This window comes from Coloeus monedula (assembly GCF_965178545.1).
Source record: "Coloeus monedula genome assembly, chromosome: 2".
Classification (NCBI taxonomy): Eukaryota; Metazoa; Chordata; class Aves; order Passeriformes; family Corvidae; genus Coloeus; species Coloeus monedula.
Window position 1 is genome coordinate 22076957 of NC_138782.1, and position 23322 is coordinate 22100278.

At 37.1% G+C, this 23322-nt stretch overlaps 1 protein-coding gene across 1 annotated transcript in view; it reads left to right on the forward strand.

Annotated features, from left to right (window-relative positions):
- The window catches only part of EPRS1 (glutamyl-prolyl-tRNA synthetase 1), a 39181-nt gene that overhangs the window by 9698 nt on the left and 6161 nt on the right, over positions 1-23322 (forward strand). The window contains exons 5-30 of the mRNA XM_082302612.1: positions 523-662; positions 1309-1409; positions 2671-2797; positions 3335-3527; positions 3907-4078; positions 4588-4821; positions 5968-6052; positions 6391-6450; positions 8831-8941; positions 10441-10577; positions 11283-11490; positions 11934-12046; positions 12675-12792; positions 12906-13277; positions 14163-14393; positions 15066-15314; positions 15889-16119; positions 16449-16708; positions 17707-17758; positions 18598-18807; positions 18949-19021; positions 19786-19865; positions 20192-20293; positions 20968-21123; positions 21243-21440; positions 21800-21973. Of these exons, the coding sequence (XP_082158738.1) occupies positions 523-662; positions 1309-1409; positions 2671-2797; positions 3335-3527; positions 3907-4078; positions 4588-4821; positions 5968-6052; positions 6391-6450; positions 8831-8941; positions 10441-10577; positions 11283-11490; positions 11934-12046; positions 12675-12792; positions 12906-13277; positions 14163-14393; positions 15066-15314; positions 15889-16119; positions 16449-16708; positions 17707-17758; positions 18598-18807; positions 18949-19021; positions 19786-19865; positions 20192-20293; positions 20968-21123; positions 21243-21440; positions 21800-21973 (4187 nt within the window). The remainder of the gene's footprint in view (positions 1-522; positions 663-1308; positions 1410-2670; positions 2798-3334; positions 3528-3906; positions 4079-4587; positions 4822-5967; positions 6053-6390; positions 6451-8830; positions 8942-10440; positions 10578-11282; positions 11491-11933; positions 12047-12674; positions 12793-12905; positions 13278-14162; positions 14394-15065; positions 15315-15888; positions 16120-16448; positions 16709-17706; positions 17759-18597; positions 18808-18948; positions 19022-19785; positions 19866-20191; positions 20294-20967; positions 21124-21242; positions 21441-21799; positions 21974-23322) is intronic.

Here is a 23322-nt window from a genome sequence, read left to right on the forward strand (position 1 = left end):
CAAAGTTGCTGCTCTTGAGGGAAATCTGAAGGGAGTGTCCTGTTTTTTCCCTCCTTTTCCCCATCAGAATCCTTCTAGTGAAGTTGTGTTCCTTGGAAATTAGATTGTGGGAATACAGCCCTGCAGAAATAAAGGGTGGTATTGGCACATGTTCCACTTATGATAAAGCTTAGAAAACATCAAATGTACATACAATAAAAGGATATCCTATATTTCTGTCTTGAAATGAAGTTGCTACTAATTTTGAGGTGGATGATACAAAGAAAAATGTGTGTTGACTGTTCCCCCTCACCTTCTGCCGTGATGAATCCAGGAAGGAATGCAGTGTGTTTTGGGTTTGAAGGGAATTTGTTTCTTTAATTTGATTTTGAATGACTTGTGTCCCTGTGACACAAGTAGAGAAGAGAGATTAAGTAGATTTTTAAAATCAAAATCTTTTTTTAGTCTTAAAAAGCTGCTGTTGATAAAAGTAATTTTATTTTTATAATTTAAAAACTTGAAAAATGATTTGTTTTCTAACAGATAATAGCACGTGGCAAGAGCAATTAGAGCAAAACAAAGCTCCTGTGCATGCAAAGCGATGGTACAACTTCCTTGAGGTACAACGTGCTTTCCAGTCAGTAGGAGCCAAGTGGGCTGCTGGTGCACCAAAGGTTAAAATGGTAAGATTTACTCAGATCCTCTGGAGAGAGTAGCTTTATTCCTGTGAATACACTGCAAGATATTTTTTTTTTTTTTAGTTAGAGAATTAAAAATTAAAAGTAAACAGTCGTACAGTGAACTGAACTTTTAAACTCTTGTTTACAGATAAAGCTGTCGCTTTCAAATTTAGAAAGGCATGAGTTGTGTAGTCCAGTGCTTAAGTGGAATCATGGTAATATGGCACCTCTTCTTTTAATCAGCACTGCTCTTTAGATACATTGTTTGCTTTTTCTAGAAAGAGTTTGAGATTCTGATGGAGCTGCAAAGGTTGCACTCTTCAGTTGACTGAATTTGTTAATCACATTCAGTTAGGAACACTAAGATATAAAACCTTAACTAGCAATTGTTTTCTCCTATGGAATAAATTAGACAAGTTGGTGGGACTTCTCAGTCCTGGACCAGATTTGAAGACAAAATAACTTAGAACTCTAGAATTAATCTTGTTTTGGAGTGCCTTGAGTAATGTGAAAGTTGTGAAGAGATGAGTTTGGGGTCCAGTGTGGCAGCTTATAGGTTTGAAAGGAGAATTTGATACAGAAGGTATTATCTAAAGTTTTATATCTGATTTTACAGCTAATACAAACTGTAATTATGTCTTTTTTCAAGGCAACAGAAAAAGAAAAGAAAGCGGATGTTGGGAAGTTTGTTGAACTTCCTGGTGCAGAGATGGGAAAGGTCATTGTAAGGTTTCCTCCTGAAGCAAGTGGGTAAGAAACATGAATACTTTGAGAAAGTTCTATTTGTGTTTTGTCTTTAAAAAAAAAAGTGCTTTGGTGAAGATGTTAATCAGCTTATCAGACTAGGCTGCTAAACCAAATGAGTGTTAAAGCTTTGTCTTCACTAGAGCTGTTGATTCACTTCTCCTCTATACTCCACTGCACTGTTGCCTGACCTTGGAATAGGGAGGTTGGTTGTGAGGTGATGTGGTGCTGCTCAGCAGTGGGATTAGGAGAAGCAGGAGGATGGCATTTGCATCGATGACGGATGTGTGTGCCCTGCCAGGAGCTATGATGTGTACATGCAGTCCTTATGAAATGGGTCAAGGGACTCAGAGCTTTCCAAGGAAGCTTAGATTTGAGAAAGGAAAGATGTATGGGATAGCCTTCCTGGTGGAAGCTTGACACCAGATGTATAATGGAGGCTCGGGGCCCCAGACTGTATGGAATACCAAAGCACAAACTCCTTAAAGACCACACAGAGGAGATGTGATGAGCCAGTATAATAAATTCAATTTTCAGCCAGCTTTTAATTTTCTGTTTCTTTTTGGAATTGCCTGATGACCTATAAAATTTCCATGATTGCATTTGTTCATTAAACTGGCTGTTCAGCATCACATGACTTTTGTAGTTGTGTTTCTTACTCTATTAGTCCAGTATAAACTGTTTCTAAAATATTGTAAATTATGTATTGTGTACATATATGTGTATAACATTCTCAACTTACTTTAGTAGTTTTTAGTGTCTTAATCCTGGTGTTTTAAAACACTGTTCTTCAGGGACATGTTATTCTCTTTTTGTAAGAGATTTTCATTTTGTGGATTTGGGGATTTATATTTAGTTTAAAATGTCAATAGCTTTATAGCTTATGTTGAAAAATACACAGCAACCACCAAATTCCACTCTTGTGAATGTGGGAGGTTCAGATTATCTGGTAGCTGCTACTGGGTATCATCAACAGTTGGTTTAAGTTAGTCTGTAAAAGTGGAGATAAGTGCAGTCCACTCTTTATATCCATAATGACACTCTAATTTACAGATTTAGATATTTTTAGCAGTTAACTACTAAATTTATGAAAGAAGAACCATAATCTACTTTCATAAATGTATAGTGTTTCAACCAATATCCTAGGTTGGTTTGTTTGTTACACTTAGGTATTGCTTTCCATTCTTTCTCCTTCCCTCAGAAATAAAGAAGTCTAGCTGAAGTAGTTCTGGTGTATAGATTTTTTTTTTTTGTTTTTCCTTTTTAGATATCTGCATATTGGTCATGCCAAAGCTGCCCTGCTAAATCAGCACTACCAAGTTAACTTTAAAGGAAAACTTATTATGAGATTTGATGACACAAATCCAGAAAAAGAGAAAGAAGACTTTGAAAAGGTATGATAAGAGAGCAGAGAAATCCATTTGCTGTGTAGCTAATTCAAGGGGAACTGACATGGAGATCTGCTAATGCCCACTTTTTTTGCACTAGGGTTTTACAATATTAGTGTTACACTTAAGTTTTATGATTTGAAGGAATTTCTGTCAACTTTACCTTAAAAAGCTTAAAGCCCTTTTATTGGTTGCTGGTTTCTTCCCTTTGTCCAATATTTATTTTACAGTAGGTAGATAGGCAATTCTTGCAATGCAGTGTTGTTTTCATTGCACAAAACTTGTACTTAACAAGTAATTTGTTTCTGCTTTCATCTCCTTTTCTCGTCCTACTTCCTTCTTGAAGTTAAGTCTGACCTCTTGTGATTATAGGCTGTGAATGAATGAGAAGTGCATGCCTCTCTCTTCTTTCATGCTTATTCTTTTGGCTTATCCTTCCTGGACAATGGAGCATTAAAAACACCACATCTGACATGAAGAGGATAAAGTTTTAAGAAAGCTGCCTTTCCTGAGTGTTACAGTGTATGATTTCACGCTTTGCAGGTTATTCTCGAAGACGTTGCCATGCTGCACATCAAACCGGATCAATTTACATATACCTCAGATCACTTTGAAACAATAATGAAATATGCTGAGAAGCTTATTCAAGAAGGGAAGGCATATGTGGATGACACTCCTGCAGAACAAATGAAAGCAGAGCGTGAGCAAAGAGTGGAATCTAAACACAGAAATAACTGTAAGATATTTTAAGCTTCAGTCTTGCTTTCTTACCTTTTTGATTTGGCATCAAAACTTGATTTTTATTAACAAATATGAGTGAGATTACTGAATTACGTATCTTCAAGGTCCTTACAAGGACTTGGAAGTGTTTAGTGCTTTGTTCTACAAGGCTGGATGGATTAAGTATACATTTAGAGCAGTGCTGTAAACTTGTGTATGTATGAATTCATCACCATTCATTACCACTTAAAAACTTCAAGATGTAAAATGTGTGAAAATAAATTCCAGTGTCTAAAGAGAGGGGCGACACTGATTTTTGTTACTGCAGTAATAAAACTTGGTTCTGTATCATCTTCATAATACCTTAGAAAATGGTTTCTTTTTGTTGTTCTTAGGTGTTAATAAGAATCTACAAATGTGGGAAGAAATGAAAAAGGGAACAGAATACGGACAAACTTGCTGTCTACGAGCAAAAATAGATATGAGTAGTAATAATGGATGTATGAGGGATCCAACTCTTTATCGTTGTAAAAACCAGCCTCACCCTCGGACTGGAAGTACCTACAAGTATGTCCACTTTCTTCTTGTGTGGCCTGTAACTTTTGCTCTTTTGAGGGCATTTACCATTCCGTAGTAAACTTCTTTTGATACTTGGAACCTGCTGGCATTTTTCAACCAGAATATGTGATGAGTCTCCTGACTTTCTGAAACTTGGGCAAGTGACTTAAAACCTGTGAGTTGGCCATCATGGTCAGCAGTGAATATTATTTCAGTTTTGGTCCTTACATGTGTTTGAAAAAAACACTAGCAGTGTAGGGTTGTTTTTTTAGGCTTGAATATTAAGGCTGTGGTCAGTTAATTTCTTGAAGGCTTTCTTTGTCTTAAAAATGTTTTGCCCCCTGGATCTTTTTCTGGATAATTTGTTGTGTATGTGTTATTTTAGTCTTGATCTGAAAGTTTTCAGGATCATAGGTTATAAATATTTATAATATATGAATATAAATTGTGCTGAGTTTAAATGTTTATGTGGGAGGAAAGTTTTGTTCTGCCGTGCTAATTAAAGGTCTTTTTGTCAGGGTTTATCCCACGTACGACTTCGCCTGCCCCATTGTTGATAGTATTGAAGGTGTCACACATGCACTGAGAACAACTGAATACCATGACAGAGATGAACAATTCTACTGGATTATTGAGGCTCTGGGCATAAGGAAACCATATATATGGGAGTATAGCAGGCTGAACCTCAACAACACTGTGCTCTCCAAGAGAAAGCTCACATGGTTTGTCAACGAAGGCCTTGTGGATGGATGGTATGTTCCATGGCTGTAGCTCAGCAGTGTTTCCTAAGATCCTCATGGCTGGCACATTCATTTTCACTTTGGGACAGTATAAATGAATATTTAAACAATGTTTAAGAATATAGATTAATTACAGTGGCTTCTGCACGTATAACATGTCTGTTTCCTACTCTACAGTGGCTATGTACATACATATTAATGTCTGTAATAAACATGAGGCAGTTTATTTTTGGACTCTGGCTTTTGCTGTGGGTGCCACTTACACATTGTCCACTCTTGAGTCATTGGATGTTGTCATTGGAGTCATTCCTAAGCAATGCCAGAAGAGGGCCTGGATTGAAGTACTTCTGTTCATCTAGTCAAATCCACCAACTTCTCTCCCACCTGCCCTCCCCCTCCTTCCTGCTGTTAATTTTTTCAGATTAGTTCAATTTCTACAAACAGTGTTTGGTGGACTAGTTGCCTAGTCGTCAATTGAGTTGGAAGCTTAGATTCCTACTTCATGCATGGAGCCACTTTGCTAGAGCCAAATTTATCCTTTCCTCCCCCTGCCCTTTTTTCTTTCCCATGAGGTGTAGCTGGTCTTATGAAGACCTTTCCTTCCCTAAGCCTCCCTCTTAGGTCTTCAGCAAGGTTTGATTCACATTCCCACCAACTCAAATGTTACATTGCAGATTAGGCCTTTTTGTTTTTTCCATCAGAGAAAAAAAACCATAGAATTCTATCACTTATTTCATCAAGAGAGAGCATTGTCACGGTCACTCATCTGTTTCTGGTTTCTCTTGGATGAGAAAGAATCAAGCTTTGTTGTTTCAAGTAACAGTTTTCAGGTGCCATTGGAAAGGAAATAGTGGATAAAGAAATAACTTTTCCTTGCTCATTTTTGACAGACCTAAGATTGCACAGATACAGGAAAATGGCCACTTCACTGAGAGGTGGCTTCCCTTCCTGAGGTGAGGGGGAAAACCTTCTCTGTACATTTTGTATGGATAAGAGCTCAGTCTTTTCAGTTAGGTGTTCCCACCTAGCTGTGAGTTCACTTAAGTAAAATACACTGAATCTGTGCCTTTCATGTGTGGCAGTATTAATAAAGTTTTGATCAGTGTAGAATTTAGAGAATTTGGGATGTGACACTGATGAAATACCTTTTTCCACTAGGGATGACCCAAGATTTCCCACTGTGCGGGGTGTCCTGAGAAGAGGCATGACAGTTGAAGGGCTCAAACAGTTTATTGCTGCTCAGGTGGGTGTTCTCTTCTGATTCTTTGAATCTCCCTTGATAAGGTCAAGTTCTTGTGAAGCTTCAGTTAGTGTCCTTGTCACTGGGAAGTTTCTTTTGAAGTTTTACTACTTTGACATGTATTGCTTCAACAATGTTAGCATCTGTGAGTAGCTCTTCGCAAAATGAGCTTGCAGGGTTCTTAATTGAGAAGGGTTTATTTTGCAAGTTCAAAAACTGTTTTTGATGAAAGCAAACCATAGAGGTTTTCAGTTTAAAGAACTTTGTTTTAAATTAGTCTAAGAGCTAGAATATTTATATTAATGTAGTGTTGGTTTGGGTTTGTTTTTTTTTTTTCCCAGGGCTCCTCTCGATCTGTCGTGAATATGGAGTGGGATAAAATTTGGTCCTTTAACAAAAAGGTATGTGTTTACTTGGATTTGATGCTACTCCTGATATCCTCTTTCTAGGATATGTAGAGAATACAGCATTCATTGGAGTGCTTATCACAACAAGTAGCAGTTGCAGTATGCTGCATCATTTGGCACACTCAGGAAAATGGAATGTCCCCCCTTCTAACCTGAAGAAGCACCAATCCTATTGATTCTCCTATACCAGTACTTACTTGTCTTACTTAGTAGTACGGGAAAAGATAATGGTATTTGCTGTAAATCTGATCTGAAAACTGCATTTCATTTTTCTGCTTTCAAGCTGCGAGCTATCTGTAAGAAGGTATTACTTAATGCTTTTTACCTTAGCATATAGCTTACAGTGCTGTAAGCATACATAGCATAAGCTATCATTTTGCAGCTTCATAGCACAGTCACACTTGCTTGTATAACAGGAGCTCTACAAACCCACTGAAAATGCATTATTCCTAGTTTTCAAAGGCTGCCCACCTCTGGTTTGGCTGATTTGTCAACATAAACACAAATCTGCTCCGATTTGGTTCACGTTGGCCACGTTTCCTTTCTGTGGCAAAAGGACGAACGTGCTGCGTACTCTGCCTGTGGAGATCAAGCCAGCACTGCTGGAGTTTCTGACTGAATGGCAAATCAGGAATATTGCATCTTGACATGATGAGTCGCTTTTTGGCAGCAGATGCTTGGACACTATAATAAGGCGATTTGTTTTCATGAGGATTGCATATTTTGTGTGATTGTGGAAACACCTGTTATTTTGCATTGGGATTCCTGCTTGGTTTTGCTTAGATAGTACCCAGATCTGTTCATTTAAATAGTTTTTGCTTGTCTGGCATGTGTCTTGTATTTCTTCTTTTTTTTGCATTTGATTTGCTACATACACATAGGTTTATGAATTGGTTCTTTCTGTTGCTGCATATATTTATAACTAACAACTGGTTTGAGGGGAAAAATCTAAAATGGACTGTCAAGGCTCATTTTTTTTAAACTGACTTTTAAACTGAGTTTCTTAGACCTCTGACTCAGCTCCTTGTACAGCACATTATTTATTAGCCAGTTTTATTTACATGTGTCTGTGCAGACTGTAAACTATCTGCAATATGAGAAAAACCTTTGGCTGCTCACAGGTAGTTCTGAGCTCATCAGTGTGAGAACTCATATTTTATAGGTGATCCTGTAATTTTTAGCACCTGTCACCTGAGGAGGGATTGTGACATTTAATGAATAAAAAAAAAAGAACTTCGTAATAACACTATAAAATCTAGTCATGTAATTATCAAAATTAAGATACTAAATAATATGATACCCTTACATTTTGAGATACATACACAAGTCTTTTTTCAAAGTGTATGTCAAACGTTTAGGAGTCTGACTTGAGTGACTACTAACTTTAAAAAGTGTGTCTTCTTAAAAGTGTATCATCATATCACTTTATCAGCTAATGTCAAGTAATTAGAAGCTAAATACTTTTCTCCAAAATATAGAAAAATATGTAACTGTGTAGCTTTTCACTTGAGCAGGAATAAACCAAGGAGAGCAAAAACCACTTTATATTAATAAAAGCAGGTGTTTTCCTATGTGTTAGTTTCCAGTTAAAATGGTAGATCTCTGATATTCCTTTTGCCCTTAGATGACTGCTTTACTTGAATTATGTATTTAAGTGCCTTTGAACAATTTGACAAACCAGTATTTCAGGTATGAAAAACTCTGTGAAAAACGACAGCAGCTAAGTTTGATAAGGGGCAATAAAAATACAGGAAGACATCCTAGTGGTACTTTTTTCTTGTCAAACTCATGTTGTAGAATATTAATGAAGTCAATATTATGGTGTTGCCTTATTATAGTATCTAATGTGTCTGTAGTAAAATTGCAGACTTAATTGGTGCCTCCTCTACAGCCAGTTCTGTCACTGATTCTGCTGGAGTACTGGCCTGGAGAATGAGTATGGGATCAGGTCTTGTGCTGCTGGAAAAAGAACAAACTCCACTTATAAATAAATGCTTTAAATTTAGTTAAGAGAAAGTGGTTCAGATGTAATAGCCTATGTGCACAGTAAAACTATATAAGAGTACATTTTTGTGTCTTCCCTATGAGGCATTGGGTCATAATTTTGGTTACTTCTGGTGTCAGTAGTACCCAATCCAGCTTTTATTCAGAGTATTTTAGTAAAGATTGGAAATTGTAAAGTATTACCACTCGTAGTTTTCTCACTATTCTGTAGCTTTGGGTGAAAGTGATGTTAAAGCAAACTTTGAAAAATGCAGTAACATAAAGAATACCAGTTAATATTCCTTTTTTTTTCGTGGCTATTGTTTTGTACAGCATCTTATTTCTTTGTCAGTGGCATCTATTCATGATCCACCTCATTTGTTTTCTGTAGGTTATAGACCCAGTAGCACCTCGGTACACTGCTTTACTGAAAGATGCAGTGGTCCCAGTAAATATTCCTGAAGCTCAAGAGGAGATGAAAGAAGTGGCTAAACATCCAAAGGTTCTTGCTTTACTCTCTTAATATTCTTGTACTGCAGCTCTGTACTGGCTTGAAACAGTCAGGAAGGAGAGTCCTGCTTTTAACTTGCTCAGATAGCATGAGATCTATCCAAGGGGTACTTTTTTTTGCCTCAGAATTGTCAAAAACTGTGCAACTACTAAACATGTCTGTTCTTTTAAGAGGGATCTGTTTCTGTAAGTATATAGAGTGCATATAAAAGGTGCCCTGGAAGGCCTCTCTGGAGTTTTCAGAAGAGGTGAGGCATTACAAGCCTGAAGTGCTGCTCAGGCTGGTTTTTTTATTGTTTGATGCTAATGTTCACAGAGAAGTTAAATATTAAATTTTATGCAAGCTTTATGGGTATAATACAGTCGACACTCTTTATCCATTAACAGTGAGGTGATTTTTAAATGGTTTACAAAATTAGACTTATGTGGAAAAGTAATATATTAACTTGTTGATTCTGTCAATCTCTGGATTTTTTAATATGACTTTTAAATTTGTATAGCAAATAGTTCTTATCAAAAGCTAAGAACTTGCCAATTTGATACTTTTAGTATCTAGTAAACAGAGTAATATCCCTTAAAAGGGGAGTGTGTTACTGATACAACTCTCTAGGTGCTACAATTAACAAAGATCCTTTCCTTTGAGTCTGATATCTAAAACTGTGCTTAAACTTCACTGCAAGCATCCCTTAGTTATACCTGTATACACTTACACTGAGAAATAAGTGAATATTGTTGAGGCTTTGCTTCATTTCTCTGTTTTGGTTTTGTTGCTCTGGGAGTTCCTGTAGCTGTTTCTTGTAACTGAGAGGTGGACATTGGGTTTCCCCTCTTCCCCATGGCTGCTAACAAGGAAGCAGGTTTTGAGCAGATGCAAGTGAGAGTTGTGACTCTTCAAGGCTCAAAAAGTCTGAAGTTTGGTCAGATACAAGCCAGCATGTTAAAACATTGATAGTACCAATAAATGCTGCCTCCAATATAGAGTAAAATAAATACTGACCAGAAGAAACAAATTGCCTACTCCTGACCAGCTGAAAAGGTCTGAACTGACCGCTGTCAGCCTTTTTAAAAAATAAAAGTTTATCTCAGTTGTTGAGATACTTTAAAGCTGAGTATTTTGTAAGTGATGTAGTGCTGGTTTCTGTATTTACAAATCTATGCAGCTAGAAGAAGCTCTGTGTATATTTCCACATTAACTGCATGAAAAAGCAAAAATGAGATTATGAAATTAGTTTTGGAGGGAATTTGCCTAGCAAAATGGAAACTTGAGTAGAACTTTGGGTTTACCTGAGAGATCTTAAAGATGTAAGGACCTTAAGGAAACGGGATGTGCTACCAGTGGATTTTTGGAGTGTACTGTCAGGGGAACACATGCAACACCTGTGAACAAGAAAGTAGAGGGAGTTGTGGAAGAATATTGTAGTTTTGCATTACTGTTATTGTCCATCTTCTGTCTTCATCAGTTGTCTCTGAAATGTAAACCATTATTCACAGAATGCTGACGTTGGGTTGAAGCCTGTGTGGTACAGCTCCAGAGTCCTGATCGAGGGCGCAGATGCAGAGACCCTGGCGGAGGGAGAGGTGGTTACATTCATAAATTGGGGCAATATCATCATCACCAAATTAAACAGGTAACCTGTTTACTGGCAGATGAAATTAAATTTTCTTTTCAGCTTTTTGTCCATTTTTCTTTTAATAAGAAGCTTGTAACAGTAAAGTATTAGTGGTTGGCCATGTATGTCCATCCTGTGATTCTATATTTATAAATGTACTTTGAAATATGCCACAAAACTGCATTTTAGCATCGAGTGTATTTTACTGTAGATTCAGGTTTGAAATCGTTAGTCAGTCCTAATACCGCATGTCTTACTCATCTAGTGCTCTCCATGATTCTATGGTAATATTGCCACTGTGAAACAGCTTTTTCAGACAGAAAAAAATCACCTGGAATTTTAACAACTTTCAGCCCATAACAAATACTGCTTTTGCATACTGAGAAGCTAAACCTGTCACAGTTTCAGTTGCACAGCTGTTGAGGTGGGGAAGAAGAACATTAATGTCATCATAGTATCTTTGAAATGGTTGTGTTGAGACAGTGGCAGAATGGGGTGAGCTCATAGAGAACATAAATATGTAAAGATTCTTTTCCCATGCTTTTTACTCTACACTGATATTTAAGAAAACAAAATTAAAGGAGAACTTCAACAGGAGTGAATGCACTCTTTCATTTTCTATGATTCACACTTCAAAAATGAACTCTGAACACTTTTTTTTTGTAGTATTGAATCAGAACTGATCATTTAGGCTATACTCTTGAAATTTCTGTTTTCCTGTAGAAATTCAAGTGGAAAAATTGTGTCCATCAATGCCAAGTTGAACTTAGATAATAAGGACTTCAAAAAAACTACCAAGATCACTTGGTTGGCAGAAACTCCACGTGCACCCCTCATCCCAACTGTCTGTGTTAATTATGAGCATCTGATCACTAAGCCAGTTCTAGGTAAAGATGAAGACTTCAAGCAATATATCAACCGAAATAGCAAGGTGAGTTATCTTTTTGTCCCCTTTAATTCCACAAAACTTTTGTATGATTGTTTGTTTGTTTGTCTGTTTTAACATTCACTGTTTCTAGTTACTCTTTTTAAAATTTTATTGGTTTTTTGTGAAACAAGTAAATCATGCTGGTGGGTCTGGTTTCCATGTTTCCATGTAACCTGCCATAATTTCAAAATTAAAATATGACTCTTGTTTATTCTTAAGTGTTACCTGGCTTTTACACATCTGAGATTAATAGTTTGAGTTTTTGTCTTGATACATTCTTAATGATATGGCATCTTCTTGCTAGTACTTGTTCTGCTGCTGGAATTAAATAACATTTTGACACTTTGAAAAGGAGAAAATCACCACTATCTTTCTACAGCTCTACTGTATTTCTTACGACTCCTTTGCTCTGTCAGACATGGACTGATTTCTTTTAACACTTACAGCAAGAAGAACTGATGCTGGGTGATCCGTGCCTTAAGGAGTTAAAAAAAGGAGACATCATACAACTTCAGAGGAGAGGATTCTTCATTTGTGATCAGCCCTATGAGCCAGTGAGGTAAGCTACCTGAGAATGGCCTAAACAGACTTCACAGAATTTGCTTTAGCTTGCAGTGTTTTAGTGTTTTCACACTCACACGTTGGCAAGAGTAATGTCTTCTGCAAATATTTTTGCCTTTACCATGATCTTTCAGTGGAATATTTCTGTGGACTGGCATGGCTTTTATTCTGTGTGTTCCTGCCTCTTCTAACTGTCTTAAGCTAAGTACATGGCACTTCTGGTGCACCCAAGCTAACCTGGCATTGGTAAAGAGGTCATGGTTTTGTTGTGACTTGAAGTATAGAAATTAAGGAGCAGTGCTATGGAATAAAGCAGGCGGTTTTCCAATTAGAGTGTACATGTACTACTTAATTGTAACACTTCCTCAACAAGCTATCTAAACATCTCCATGCAATTATAGCATAAATGTACTCATAAATATTATTAAAAAAAGGAGAACTTGTATGTAAGAGGAATCAGTGCAGATCCCCAATTATGTAAATTTGGGCAACTACAGCTTTGTACAAAGATAAATCTGCAGTTGTGCGAGAGCATCTTTTAGAAAGTAGCTCACTTGTTTCAATAAATGTTTGACATTTATTTTGTATTTCCTTTACTGTTGTGTTTTCTATAAATCTTTTTATAGTCCTTACAGCTGTAAAGATGCCCCATGCATTTTGATTTACATCCCTGATGGACACACTAAGGAAATGCCAACATCTGGGTCAAAAGAGAAGACCAAAGCTGAAACTGCAAAGAAAGAGGTAAACTGGTGATTTAGAAAAGTACCAAAAGATGTCTTACTATGTATCTATTGTTGTACAAGATTATCATGCTGAATACTTGTGGGTTTTTTGGTTGTTTGTTTTTTTTTAAGGCTAGTTCAGCTGTAAAAGGAAAATCTGCTCCACTTGTTGGACATGCCTCTCCTCCAGCCTGTACTATGTCTGAAGGTCACCTGATCATCTACAACAAGGTGGCTGCACAGGGTGATGTAGTTCGTGACTTGAAGGCTAAGAAAGCAGCAAAGGAAGATATTGATAAAGCTGTGAAACAACTGCTGGCCTTGAAAGCAGAATACAAAGAGAAGACAGGCCAGGAGTATAAGCCTGGAAATCCTCCAGTATCTGGAACTGCACAGTCATCAAAGCTTGAGACCTCTGGTACCCTGGACAGTAAAGCTCTGTATGATAAAGTAGCAGAACAAGGAGAAGTGGTCCGAAAACTGAAAGCTGAGAAAGCATCTAAGGTGATGATTAAACTAATCTTTTGGTTTTGTCTGGGTTTGCATAGCCCATTGTTCTGTGTCTGTGGAGGTGAATGGGTGCTTATGGATCCAGGTTTCCATAGTGGTCATCATTTGGACTGGGCTCTGTTCTGTCAAAACTTGTGTTTTCCAATACTTACTTCTTCAGTTAGATTTGTATGACCAAGTTTGTGTTAGTATTCATAAGGAGGCAAGTGAATTAGCGTATTTCTTAGAGTGGTGCTCTGAAATATGGACAGGATTCACCCCATATCATGAGCTGATTAGGATCCAGCTTGGGTCCTTGGAATTAAAATGCCCTGCAGCATTTCTTCATTTGTTTAACTCAATATGGTCAAATTATGTGACTTTAAAGGTTTGGATTGTTTCTGGTTAGACCTTAAAACAAAGCCCCAAAACCAGAAAGGAAAGATCCAAATACTACAGATGTTCTTGAGACATCTACCTCTCTGTAACTGTACCTGGCAAACGTAGCTACTATTAGCTGTGTTATTTCCTTTCTTTCTAATGCAGAACAAGAAAAGATGGAAATAACATTTCTTTGCCTGGTGGTTGAATAATGTTAGTAGTAGTAGTGTCTTGGTGGGATCATAAAATCTAAATAAATTGGAAGATCTAAGTTAATTTGTTGCTATAATTTTACTTAGGACAGTTAGGGTTGTATATCCCATAAGAGGAGTTACTTTGTTAAAATAGGAAAATAGTAGAGAAAACTTCTCTGAACAGCTCTACTGAGTACTTGAGGAAATGGAATAGGTGCACATAGACTGCAGATCTTTTTATGGTAGTATTTGTGGTACACTGGAGAGTCTTATGTCTCTGTATCTTTGTTCCTCCCTCTTTCTGCCCTTTCCTTTCTTCTTTCAGGATGAGATAGGTGCTGCTGTGGAAGTCCTTTTATCCCTAAAGGCGGAATACAAGAGACAGACAGGCCAGGAGTACAAGCCTGGAAGCCCACCTGTGGTCTTTGTCCCTCCTCAGTGTTCTTCTGTTCCCACTCTTCCGTCCCCATGTCCAGTAGACAGCAAGGCTCTGTACAGCAAAGTAGCTCAACAAGGAGAAGTGGTCCGCAAGCTTAAATCGGAGAAAGCTTCAAAGGTGTTCTACCTGTGGATACTTCTGAGTGGAACAGTGTCTTCAGTTTAGACTAAAACCCAATGGCAGGTTTTGTGAAATTTGAGGAGCAAAATATAAGCAAGTTCCATGAAGTGCTTTCCCAAATTATCTTGAGCTGATGATATGGCTGACTGCATGAGTTTTGTGTTAGTGCATGGAAAATAAGTTCTTTTTTTAGTGATACAAGATAAGTGGAGCAGAGTACAGGCATTAACTTGAAAGAAGGCTGTAACTTGGAGCCAGAAGGGCGATAATAAATTTGGGAGTTATTTGATGGTGACCAAAGAACCATTCTTTATTCAGAGTCTGTGTATTTGCTGCTATTCTCCAGTGTGCAACTCATGGACTGCTATAACTGGAGCCACCTAAATGGGAGGCTTTCATGGCACAGGAATCAGCCCTTACATATCTGGCCTGATTTGGTCCTTTGGTGTACAACTTGTAGGTATTCTGGCTAAAAAGTTTTACCACAGAACTTAATAATGGGAGCTTACACTAGCAGGATAGCTCTAGAAGTTTTATTACAACAGCTGTGTTAGTGCCATTCTAGTAAAGCTTGTGTTATCTCTGGTATTGTGTTATCTCAGCTATTGTGTTACACCTCTGTTATTTCTACCCTTATCTGCAACTGCTATTCTTTCTCTCTTGCTTCAGGAACAAATAGATGAAGCTGTGAAAATTCTTTTAAGCCTAAAAGCAGAGTATAAACAAAAGACAGGTCAAGAGTACAAGCCTGGAAATCCACCCTCAACCCCTCCTTGTATATCTTCTACTGCACTTCCGTCTCCTGTCTGCTGCAGTAACTTGGCAACCTGTAGCTTAGTGGATGGCAAAGCACTTTATGATACTGTAGCTGAGCAAGGGGAGGTGGTACGCAGACTCAAGGCAGAGAAAGCTTCCAAGGTACAATAGGCATTGGAGTGAGCAATTGTAACACTGAAAACATTTTGCCACTGGGGGGAAATCTTTCACCAAGCAGTGATCAAACTCCCCTATGGTCCAGGTCATGCATGCTCTGATAATGCCAAACAAGACTGTTCTGATGCTGAATACTTTCTTGACTCAGATATACAAAGTCAAACTTCACCTCTCATATGTAGACATACAGGTTCGAGCATGGCAGATGTCAACCTTGTAGAAGGTTTTAATGTATTTTACTTTCTCTTGCTGTATTTGAGACAAGTGACTGTTTAAATATCTGGTGTGCTGCAGCAATAGCAAGACTTTTCAAAACTTGACAGATTCAGTGATGGCTGGGGAAAAGAACATGAGACAAACCTGCAGTTTTTTAGGTGCTTCTGGGAGGTTTTTTCTGCCTGTATTTCTACCTTGCAGAATTGGTTTTGGTGGTGGGCTGTTTTTTGGGGGGCTATTTTGTTGTTTGGTTAGCTTGGTTTCGTAGCCTGATAATCAATGCTTCTGGTCAGTTCTCTCTTTAATTCTCACCAGTATATCTTGCTATTTGCCCTCCACACAGGATCAAATAGATGAAGCAGTGAAACTCCTCCTTTCTCTAAAAGCTGACTACAAGGAGAAGACTGGGCAGGAGTACAAGCCAGGACATCCACCAGCAGCTCAGGGGGCTTTGCCTCAGACATCAAACACAGTACCCAGTGGTCCAGACACTCCTGAAGCTAAAGCCCTGTTTAGCAAAGTAGCTCTTCAAGGAGACGAAGTTAGGAGATTAAAAGCAGAAAAAGCAGACAAGGTAATAACATATACTATACACTGTAGTGCAAAAATGTAATATATGTATTTAAATCTAAAAATCTCTTTGAAATTCAGTGTGATTATGGGAACTAGAAATGTACCTTTAGAATAGGCAGCATTTGAATTCTGAGATGTGGTTGTACTTTTAAAATTATTCCTGTCCTTTAAAATGTTAACACATTAAAGTACCAGCTTTTGCACATTTTTCCCCTAACACTGTGCGAATGTCCATAGTGCCATATAGATCTTTTATCTTGGTTTTTTTGATGGAGCCATATTATTCCTGTGATTTCTCTCTAAATTTTTTTTTTCTTTTTGTCCTTCAAGGAAAAGATAGATGTGGCTGTTAAAGAACTTCTTCAATTGAAGGCCCAATATAAGTCTGTTGCAGGAATTGACTATAAACCAGTGTCTGCTAGTGATGGAGATGACAAAAAGAAGAAAGAGAAGGAGAACAAGTCTGAAAAGCAGAGTAAGCAACAGAAGCAAAATGATGGCCCTAAAAAAGAGCCTTTGCAAGGGCAGAGTGGTAATGAGCGCTCATCGAATGGATCAGGAGAAGGCCAAGGCCCTAAGAAACAAACCAGGTAAAGATGCAATCTTTAATCTTTCTGGATAGAAACATCAACTGTCTACCTCTGTTCAGATTTAGAGTTTGATAGGTGTCTCATTTCACTTGAAAGTGTGGACATTTGAAGAATAACACTGTTGATTTTCATGTTCAAGATCAAGCCAAAAGCAGGTTACCAAAGTTTATTTAGTGTCAGTTGTACCTCAACATCCTGTACTGTTACTGTCACTGAGAACTTTCTGTGCTTCATTATTTGCTTCTATAAATGTGGTGCTGTGTCTTGCTGAAAGTTTAGAGGCCTTTTTACAGCATGTATTATGCAGCACTATGTATTTCATGTTTCATATACATAAATCATATATTAGAGAAAGAGGTGTGGTTATTTTGTATGGTAATAATGCCAGAAAAAAAAAAGTATTTCTCACCTTTTAAACTTCCCTGTTTGTAGAGATATAAAACCTTTACTTTTGTCTTCTGTCATTTGAGTCTGGTGAGTTTAGCCTTCTTTAGAATCCTGTAGTTTAATTGGTTATCTTCATTTTGATGGTAGGGTCAGTTTTCTGTCTCAAACAGTGTGACTGACATTCACATGAATGGTGAATTCAAGTTGCATACCTTTCCTGAAATTGTAGGGTAAGAAATGTTTAAAATAAAGAGTAAAACAGCTTACACACAGGTCTGGTTAATCTTAGGTTCTTACTGGTTACTGGTGATTGTTTCTTTTTAATGTGTCATTGTGAGGTTCTTTGATACTGTCATAGTGAGAATTAGTAGGGTTCAAACAGTAGTAAAAAAATGGACCTGTTCTTATTAAATATTCTTGTTAGGGTGAGGAAATACTATTACCTCCCTTCAGCCAAAACTTGGCCTTTTGATGCAAAACTAAAACATTCTGTTCCGCCTTATTATGCCATACCTCCTGCCCTCCCAAAAAAGAGAAAAAAGAAAGGGTTAGGATAAATTTCCCTGCTGAATGCTGAACAGCAAAAATCTGTTTCTTTCGTCATACCATAGGCTGGGTCTAGAAGCTAAAAAAGAAGAAAATCTTTCTGAGTGGTTCTCTCAGGTAAGTGCACATCAATTTGAATTAATTATTTCATTCTGTTTAAAGTCAAGGTCTGTTTGGGATTTACGTATTTCTGTTTAAGTTTTTTTTTTTAATAAAAAGCAAAGTACTTGCTCTTTTTTATATCTTACATTATTATCGTGGTCTTAAATAGAGGTGCCTTTGATTAAAGAACTGAATAAATTTAAGAAACTGTAAAAAGGTTGAGTGTCAACCACCCAACCCCAAATATATAATATATATATATGATTTTGTTGATTCATACCTGGATTCCTCTTTTGTTAAGTGTACAAAACTTAATTGAAATGTTAGGAATTTTGCAGACTTGAGAGTTTTAATTCGACTCAAGGTGATGCATAACAAAAGTTAATATCTGTTGATACTGAACAATTTTGCTGGCTTGTGAGATTGAAAACAACCAGAGTAGAGATTATTAGTTTTGATTAGTCTTGTTATGAGAGATTGGAAATAGGTGTCAGTGGTATACATTTCCTCTCAGTAGTATAATTTTTGCCTGTACTCTAAGGAATCTGTTCTGACATGAGCTAGAGACATTTCTTACAAAAGTGCAGTTTTTTGGTTCCTGGAAATTAGCTATAGTCTCTTACTTGGATTAATGAAATTCAATTTTAGTGAAGTGTTCACATTTTTCACAACTGTTATTAAACTTAATGTTCCTGGTGAGTATTCTCTAGCTACCTTGAAGTATATATTAGCTGCTAACAAGTTGAGCACTTTTAAGTAGGAGACTTTTCTTGAATTGCATGACACACACTTGAATTACTGAATGTTCTCTGTGTACAAACCGGAACTTCAGCATCTGATTAATCTTTTGCAAGGTGATCACAAAATCAGAGATGATTGAATACTATGATGTGAGTGGCTGTTACATTCTTCGTCCTTGGGCTCACGCTATTTGGGAAGCTATCAAAGACTTCTTCGATGCAGAGATCAAGAAACTTGGAGTTGAAAACTGCTACTTCCCCATGTTCGTGTCGCAGGCTGCCCTCGAGACAGAGAAGTCTCATATTGCTGACTTTGCTCCTGAGGTATGCTTCAAAATGCATTTTAATCTGACTGTAAGAAAACCCAACCACTTAGTCTGCAGCTGGGTATGAAAGTCAGTTTAGGGTTGGAGGATTTTTTTCCAAACTTGTTTTCTTTGATTTTTTTTTTCCTCCTTCTTTTAGGTTGCTTGGGTCACAAGGTCTGGGAAAACAGAGCTGGCTGAACCAATTGCTATACGTCCCACAAGTGAAACAGGTGGGCCTCTTTTCATGTAGTTTGGCTGTGAATTTACATGTAAAGTTTTAGGTGTAGTATAGCTGATCGACAAGAGTCCCTTTTGAAAAGTGGAAGCCCCCATTTTTCAGAATGTTTTCTGTAACTCCTCAGGAAAATTACCTAATTTTGCTGCTGCTTATAGCAAATGTCACACTATATGTTCCCTTAAGTAGGCTCTTTTAGGAAATGCAGACTTCAGGATTTTTTTTTAATTACTATCCTGAAGACTGACTTACTTTGTCTGAAAACACTTTTGATTGTTTGGTTTATAGTGTTTATAAGAAAATTTTTTAAACTCATAATTCACTTCAGTTTTGCATATGTTTTGACTGTTCGTCTGAGTAATTTAAACCAACATTTTAAGATCTGAGGCTGAATGAGTTTTTAATTGAGTCAGGTCTAGTATAACATCCTGAAATCTTGAGGTCAGTGAATTCCTATTTGTGAATGCAGGTGTATTTACCGTACTGTAAGCCAGTGACTCAAACACAGTGTCATTGAATAATAAGCTTTGGATTGTACTTTGAGCAGCAGCAACCAAGCTCTTTTGCAGAGACTGAGGATGAAGTGAAAGTACTCCTTTGAAAATACTACGTATTAAGACAAAAAATGTATTTCAAAGGAAATTAACATAAAATCATAGTACTCACAGCAGAGAATGTTAAGCTTATCTGTAGCAAAAAGAAAAGTTTGACATAAATGTCTTTATTGTGTGGACACTCAAAGCTGCTTTCTTTTTACAGTCATGTATCCTTCCTATGCAAAGTGGGTGCAGTCACACAGGGATCTTCCTATCAAGCTTAATCAGTGGTGCAGTGTTGTGGTATGTGTACACAATTTCTGAGTACCTCTTCTTACCACAAGTGTGGTGTAGGACAATTATTCTCTGGGGGCTTGGCATGATCATACTGATCACAGCACATATTTCATGGCAAAATTATTGCCATGGTTTATATGATTTGTTTTTCTCAGCATTTTTAATAAGACATTCTTTATCAATATATGTGGTTGATTATATTATGTAAAAATCTCTGAATAGTTGGCTCTTTTATCTTTATTGAGAATTTTCTAATACTTGCTTATAAACATTATTTTTAACAATCATTTGACACTTCATAGTGTTAAAGTTTTTTACTTCTGCCCCTCCAGCGCTGGGAGTTCAAACATCCCCAGCCTTTCCTTCGCACTCGTGAGTTCCTTTGGCAAGAGGGTCACACAGCATTTGCAACATATGAAGAGGCAGCAGAGGAGGTAAAAACAAATGCACTGGTGCTTTTCCTTTCAGGAAGTTACCTTACTCCATAGCAACGCAAACAAATCTTTGCCCTGGGACCTCATAGAAATCTTTCTTCTTTTCTTTGGGAGACCTTGTGAAAAATGCTAAGTATAATAGAACCCTTTTTTTTCTCAGATGTAGCCCATTTCTGAGGCTTCAGTCTCTACAAACAGTATGGGGAGTTTGAAGAGTGTGATACATAGTGTGCACTTTCCTTAAAATTATTTTTCTTAAAAATACTTAAAAATCAATTTTCCTTAAAAATTTAAATAATGCCTTCACATATTTACTGCTTGGAGTTTTAACACTTCCTTTGCCCAAAAGGCACATGTTTCATTTGAGTGTTGTGGCATATCTTTATGTAGCAGATGTTCAGGCTTTTAGGTGGAATTTAGAAGTCAATGTGACTCTTGGCCTGTCGTTTCTGCTGTGACTCTTCTTGTTTTCTGTCGTGACTTATAGTTGTTGCTTTTTGATTCAGAGAAAATAACATCCAAAGTTTAAAGTAATTGAAGAAATCTTAGTTTTTAAACAAAGTCTTGAAAAAGTGTTAGATTTTTAAGATTTCAGACTCTGTCATGTAAAAATATTTCACGATGTAACAAATGGAAAATACTGAGTAATTCTGAAGACAGTTTGTTCCTCATAGGTGCTCCAGATACTTGATCTCTATGCTCGGGTATATGAAGATCTCTTAGCAATACCTGTTGTGAAAGGAAGGAAGACAGAGAAGGAGAAATTTGCTGGGGGGGATTATACAACCACTTTAGAGGCATTTATATCTGCCAGTGGAAGAGCTATCCAGGTATTTACCTATTAAAATAAATTTTTTTTCATTAAATATAGGCAGAGGAAATATTTAAACTGATGCTCGATAGACTTAACTTTCCATTGAATAGAATTTTCTGTGTGCATCTATTTCAGGGAGCAACATCGCATCATCTAGGGCAGAATTTCTCAAAGATGTTTGAAATTGTATTTGAAGATCCCAAGAAACCAGGAGAAAAACAGTTTGCTTATCAGAATTCCTGGGGCCTTACAACTCGGACTATTGGTGTAATGACAATGATTCATGGAGATAACATGGGATTGGTACTCCCACCTCGTGTAGCCTGTATTCAGGTGTGTAAAAATGCCTTAAATTAGGTAGTTTATTTTCCTTTCTTTTCTTGGAATTCATGGGCATTTCATATCAGGCAGCTGGAAGACTTAATATAGGATGGAGCTGTCTAGTTACAGAGTAGCTGTATGAAGTTAATACAAATCATTAGGATACTTGTGGTGGATAAGTCCCTTTTGATAGCCCATCCATGTAAAGTAATGTTATCTGTGTCATTAGTATGAAAAGGGAAATGTGTCTTTTACTTCTGAGAGCATGAAAGAAATTACTGGAATATAAGGCCACAATATTGGTTTTAAGTTCTTTATAACTGTGAGCTAATTTTTTTGTAGCATAAAGTACATGTCCTGTTCTATGGCAGGTTGTTATTATTCCCTGTGGTATCACAAACTCCCTTTCTGAAGAGGACAGAGAGGCTCTGTTGAAGAAATGTAATGAATATCGTACCAGGCTGCTTGCTGTCAGCATCCGTGTCCGGGCTGATTTAAGAGACAACTACTCACCTGGCTGGAAGTTCAACCACTGGGAACTTAAGGTACATTTCTTTCCAGCAGGTATTTTGAAGCCTAGGTGAGGGGTATATATGGGGTATGCTATGTGTGCCTTATATTCTGAAGGCAAACGTGTTCTGTAAATTAAGAATTGCTGCCTGATAATCAGTGATTACTTTCATTAATAAATGAAGAAAAGGTGTTTTGTGAGACTTGTTCTGTTTGCTAGGATTTGCATGTCATTAGGGATTTTTAAACTTTCAAGGCTCTACTTATATACCTAGAAATTTAAATTAATAGCATAAATTACTTTCATGTTTAAAAACGTGCGCTAATACTGCAGTGTGTCCTGGCTCACAGCAGTGCCTTCTGTGCATACAATGGAACAGAGAAGATAAACCTGTAGTGTCAGCAAAGAAAGGAGCAATTTTTTTGTTTCAAAATTGCCGTGTTCCTCCACATAGTAATTGAGAGGAACAGTTCTGCTACCTCCAGTGTAAGAGGCTTTTATAAAACAAAAATAGCAAGCAGAATGAAACAATGGTAATAATGGTAATTAGCAACTGAGTGATGTGTTGAGTGATGTTACAGAATTGCATTTTTATTCTGAATTTAAAATTAGTTTCAATGTGTTAATCTGCAAAGTGACGTGATAGAGGTGACCCAGAATTGTTCCAAGTTCCCATTGTCTCCAAGTTCTCTTCCCTTTGTGTAACTGTTTTTTTTTTAATGGAGCTCTAGTACCATGCATCCATGTTGGAAAACTTCCTAAATAAAATTAGGTTTTTCAAGGAGGCACAGCATGGGACAAACTAGATGTTTTTTATAAAATCTGCTAATGTGTCCAGCATAATACCTAAACTGCATCTTTGGGCTAATTGCAGGAACAGTACACTCCTCTTATTGGGTGTTTGAGGAATTTCATACAAAAAATACAAAGGTGCTGGAATAAGAAGTACAAGAATTAACTGGAAAATATTTTGCCTTATGTACTTTCTAGCTTAGCAGATTTCTGATGTTACTTCCTAAAAAAAGCAAGTCACTGGTACTTCTTTTGTAATGTCTGGTATTACCATTGCTTTCTTGGAAAATCTTCCTGAGTGACCATGAGGTATTCTTTCACTTAGTACTATTACAATTAATACTACTTAATTAAAAGTACTGGATACTTTCTTCTAAGTTTCTATTGTGGAGATAACGTTTTGTGGGTCATAAACCAGAATGTTCCATTTGAGTTGCTTGTTAATAACAGTTTTGAGTGGTTTTTCATGTAGCTTTGTAGCAGTAGTAGATAGTTAACTGTTCAGATGGATTTTACTGTATTATTCACCTTTTTAGCATAATTAAGGTAGTGGGGGGAGAGGGAGTATAGGGAATCATTTGGAATCCATGA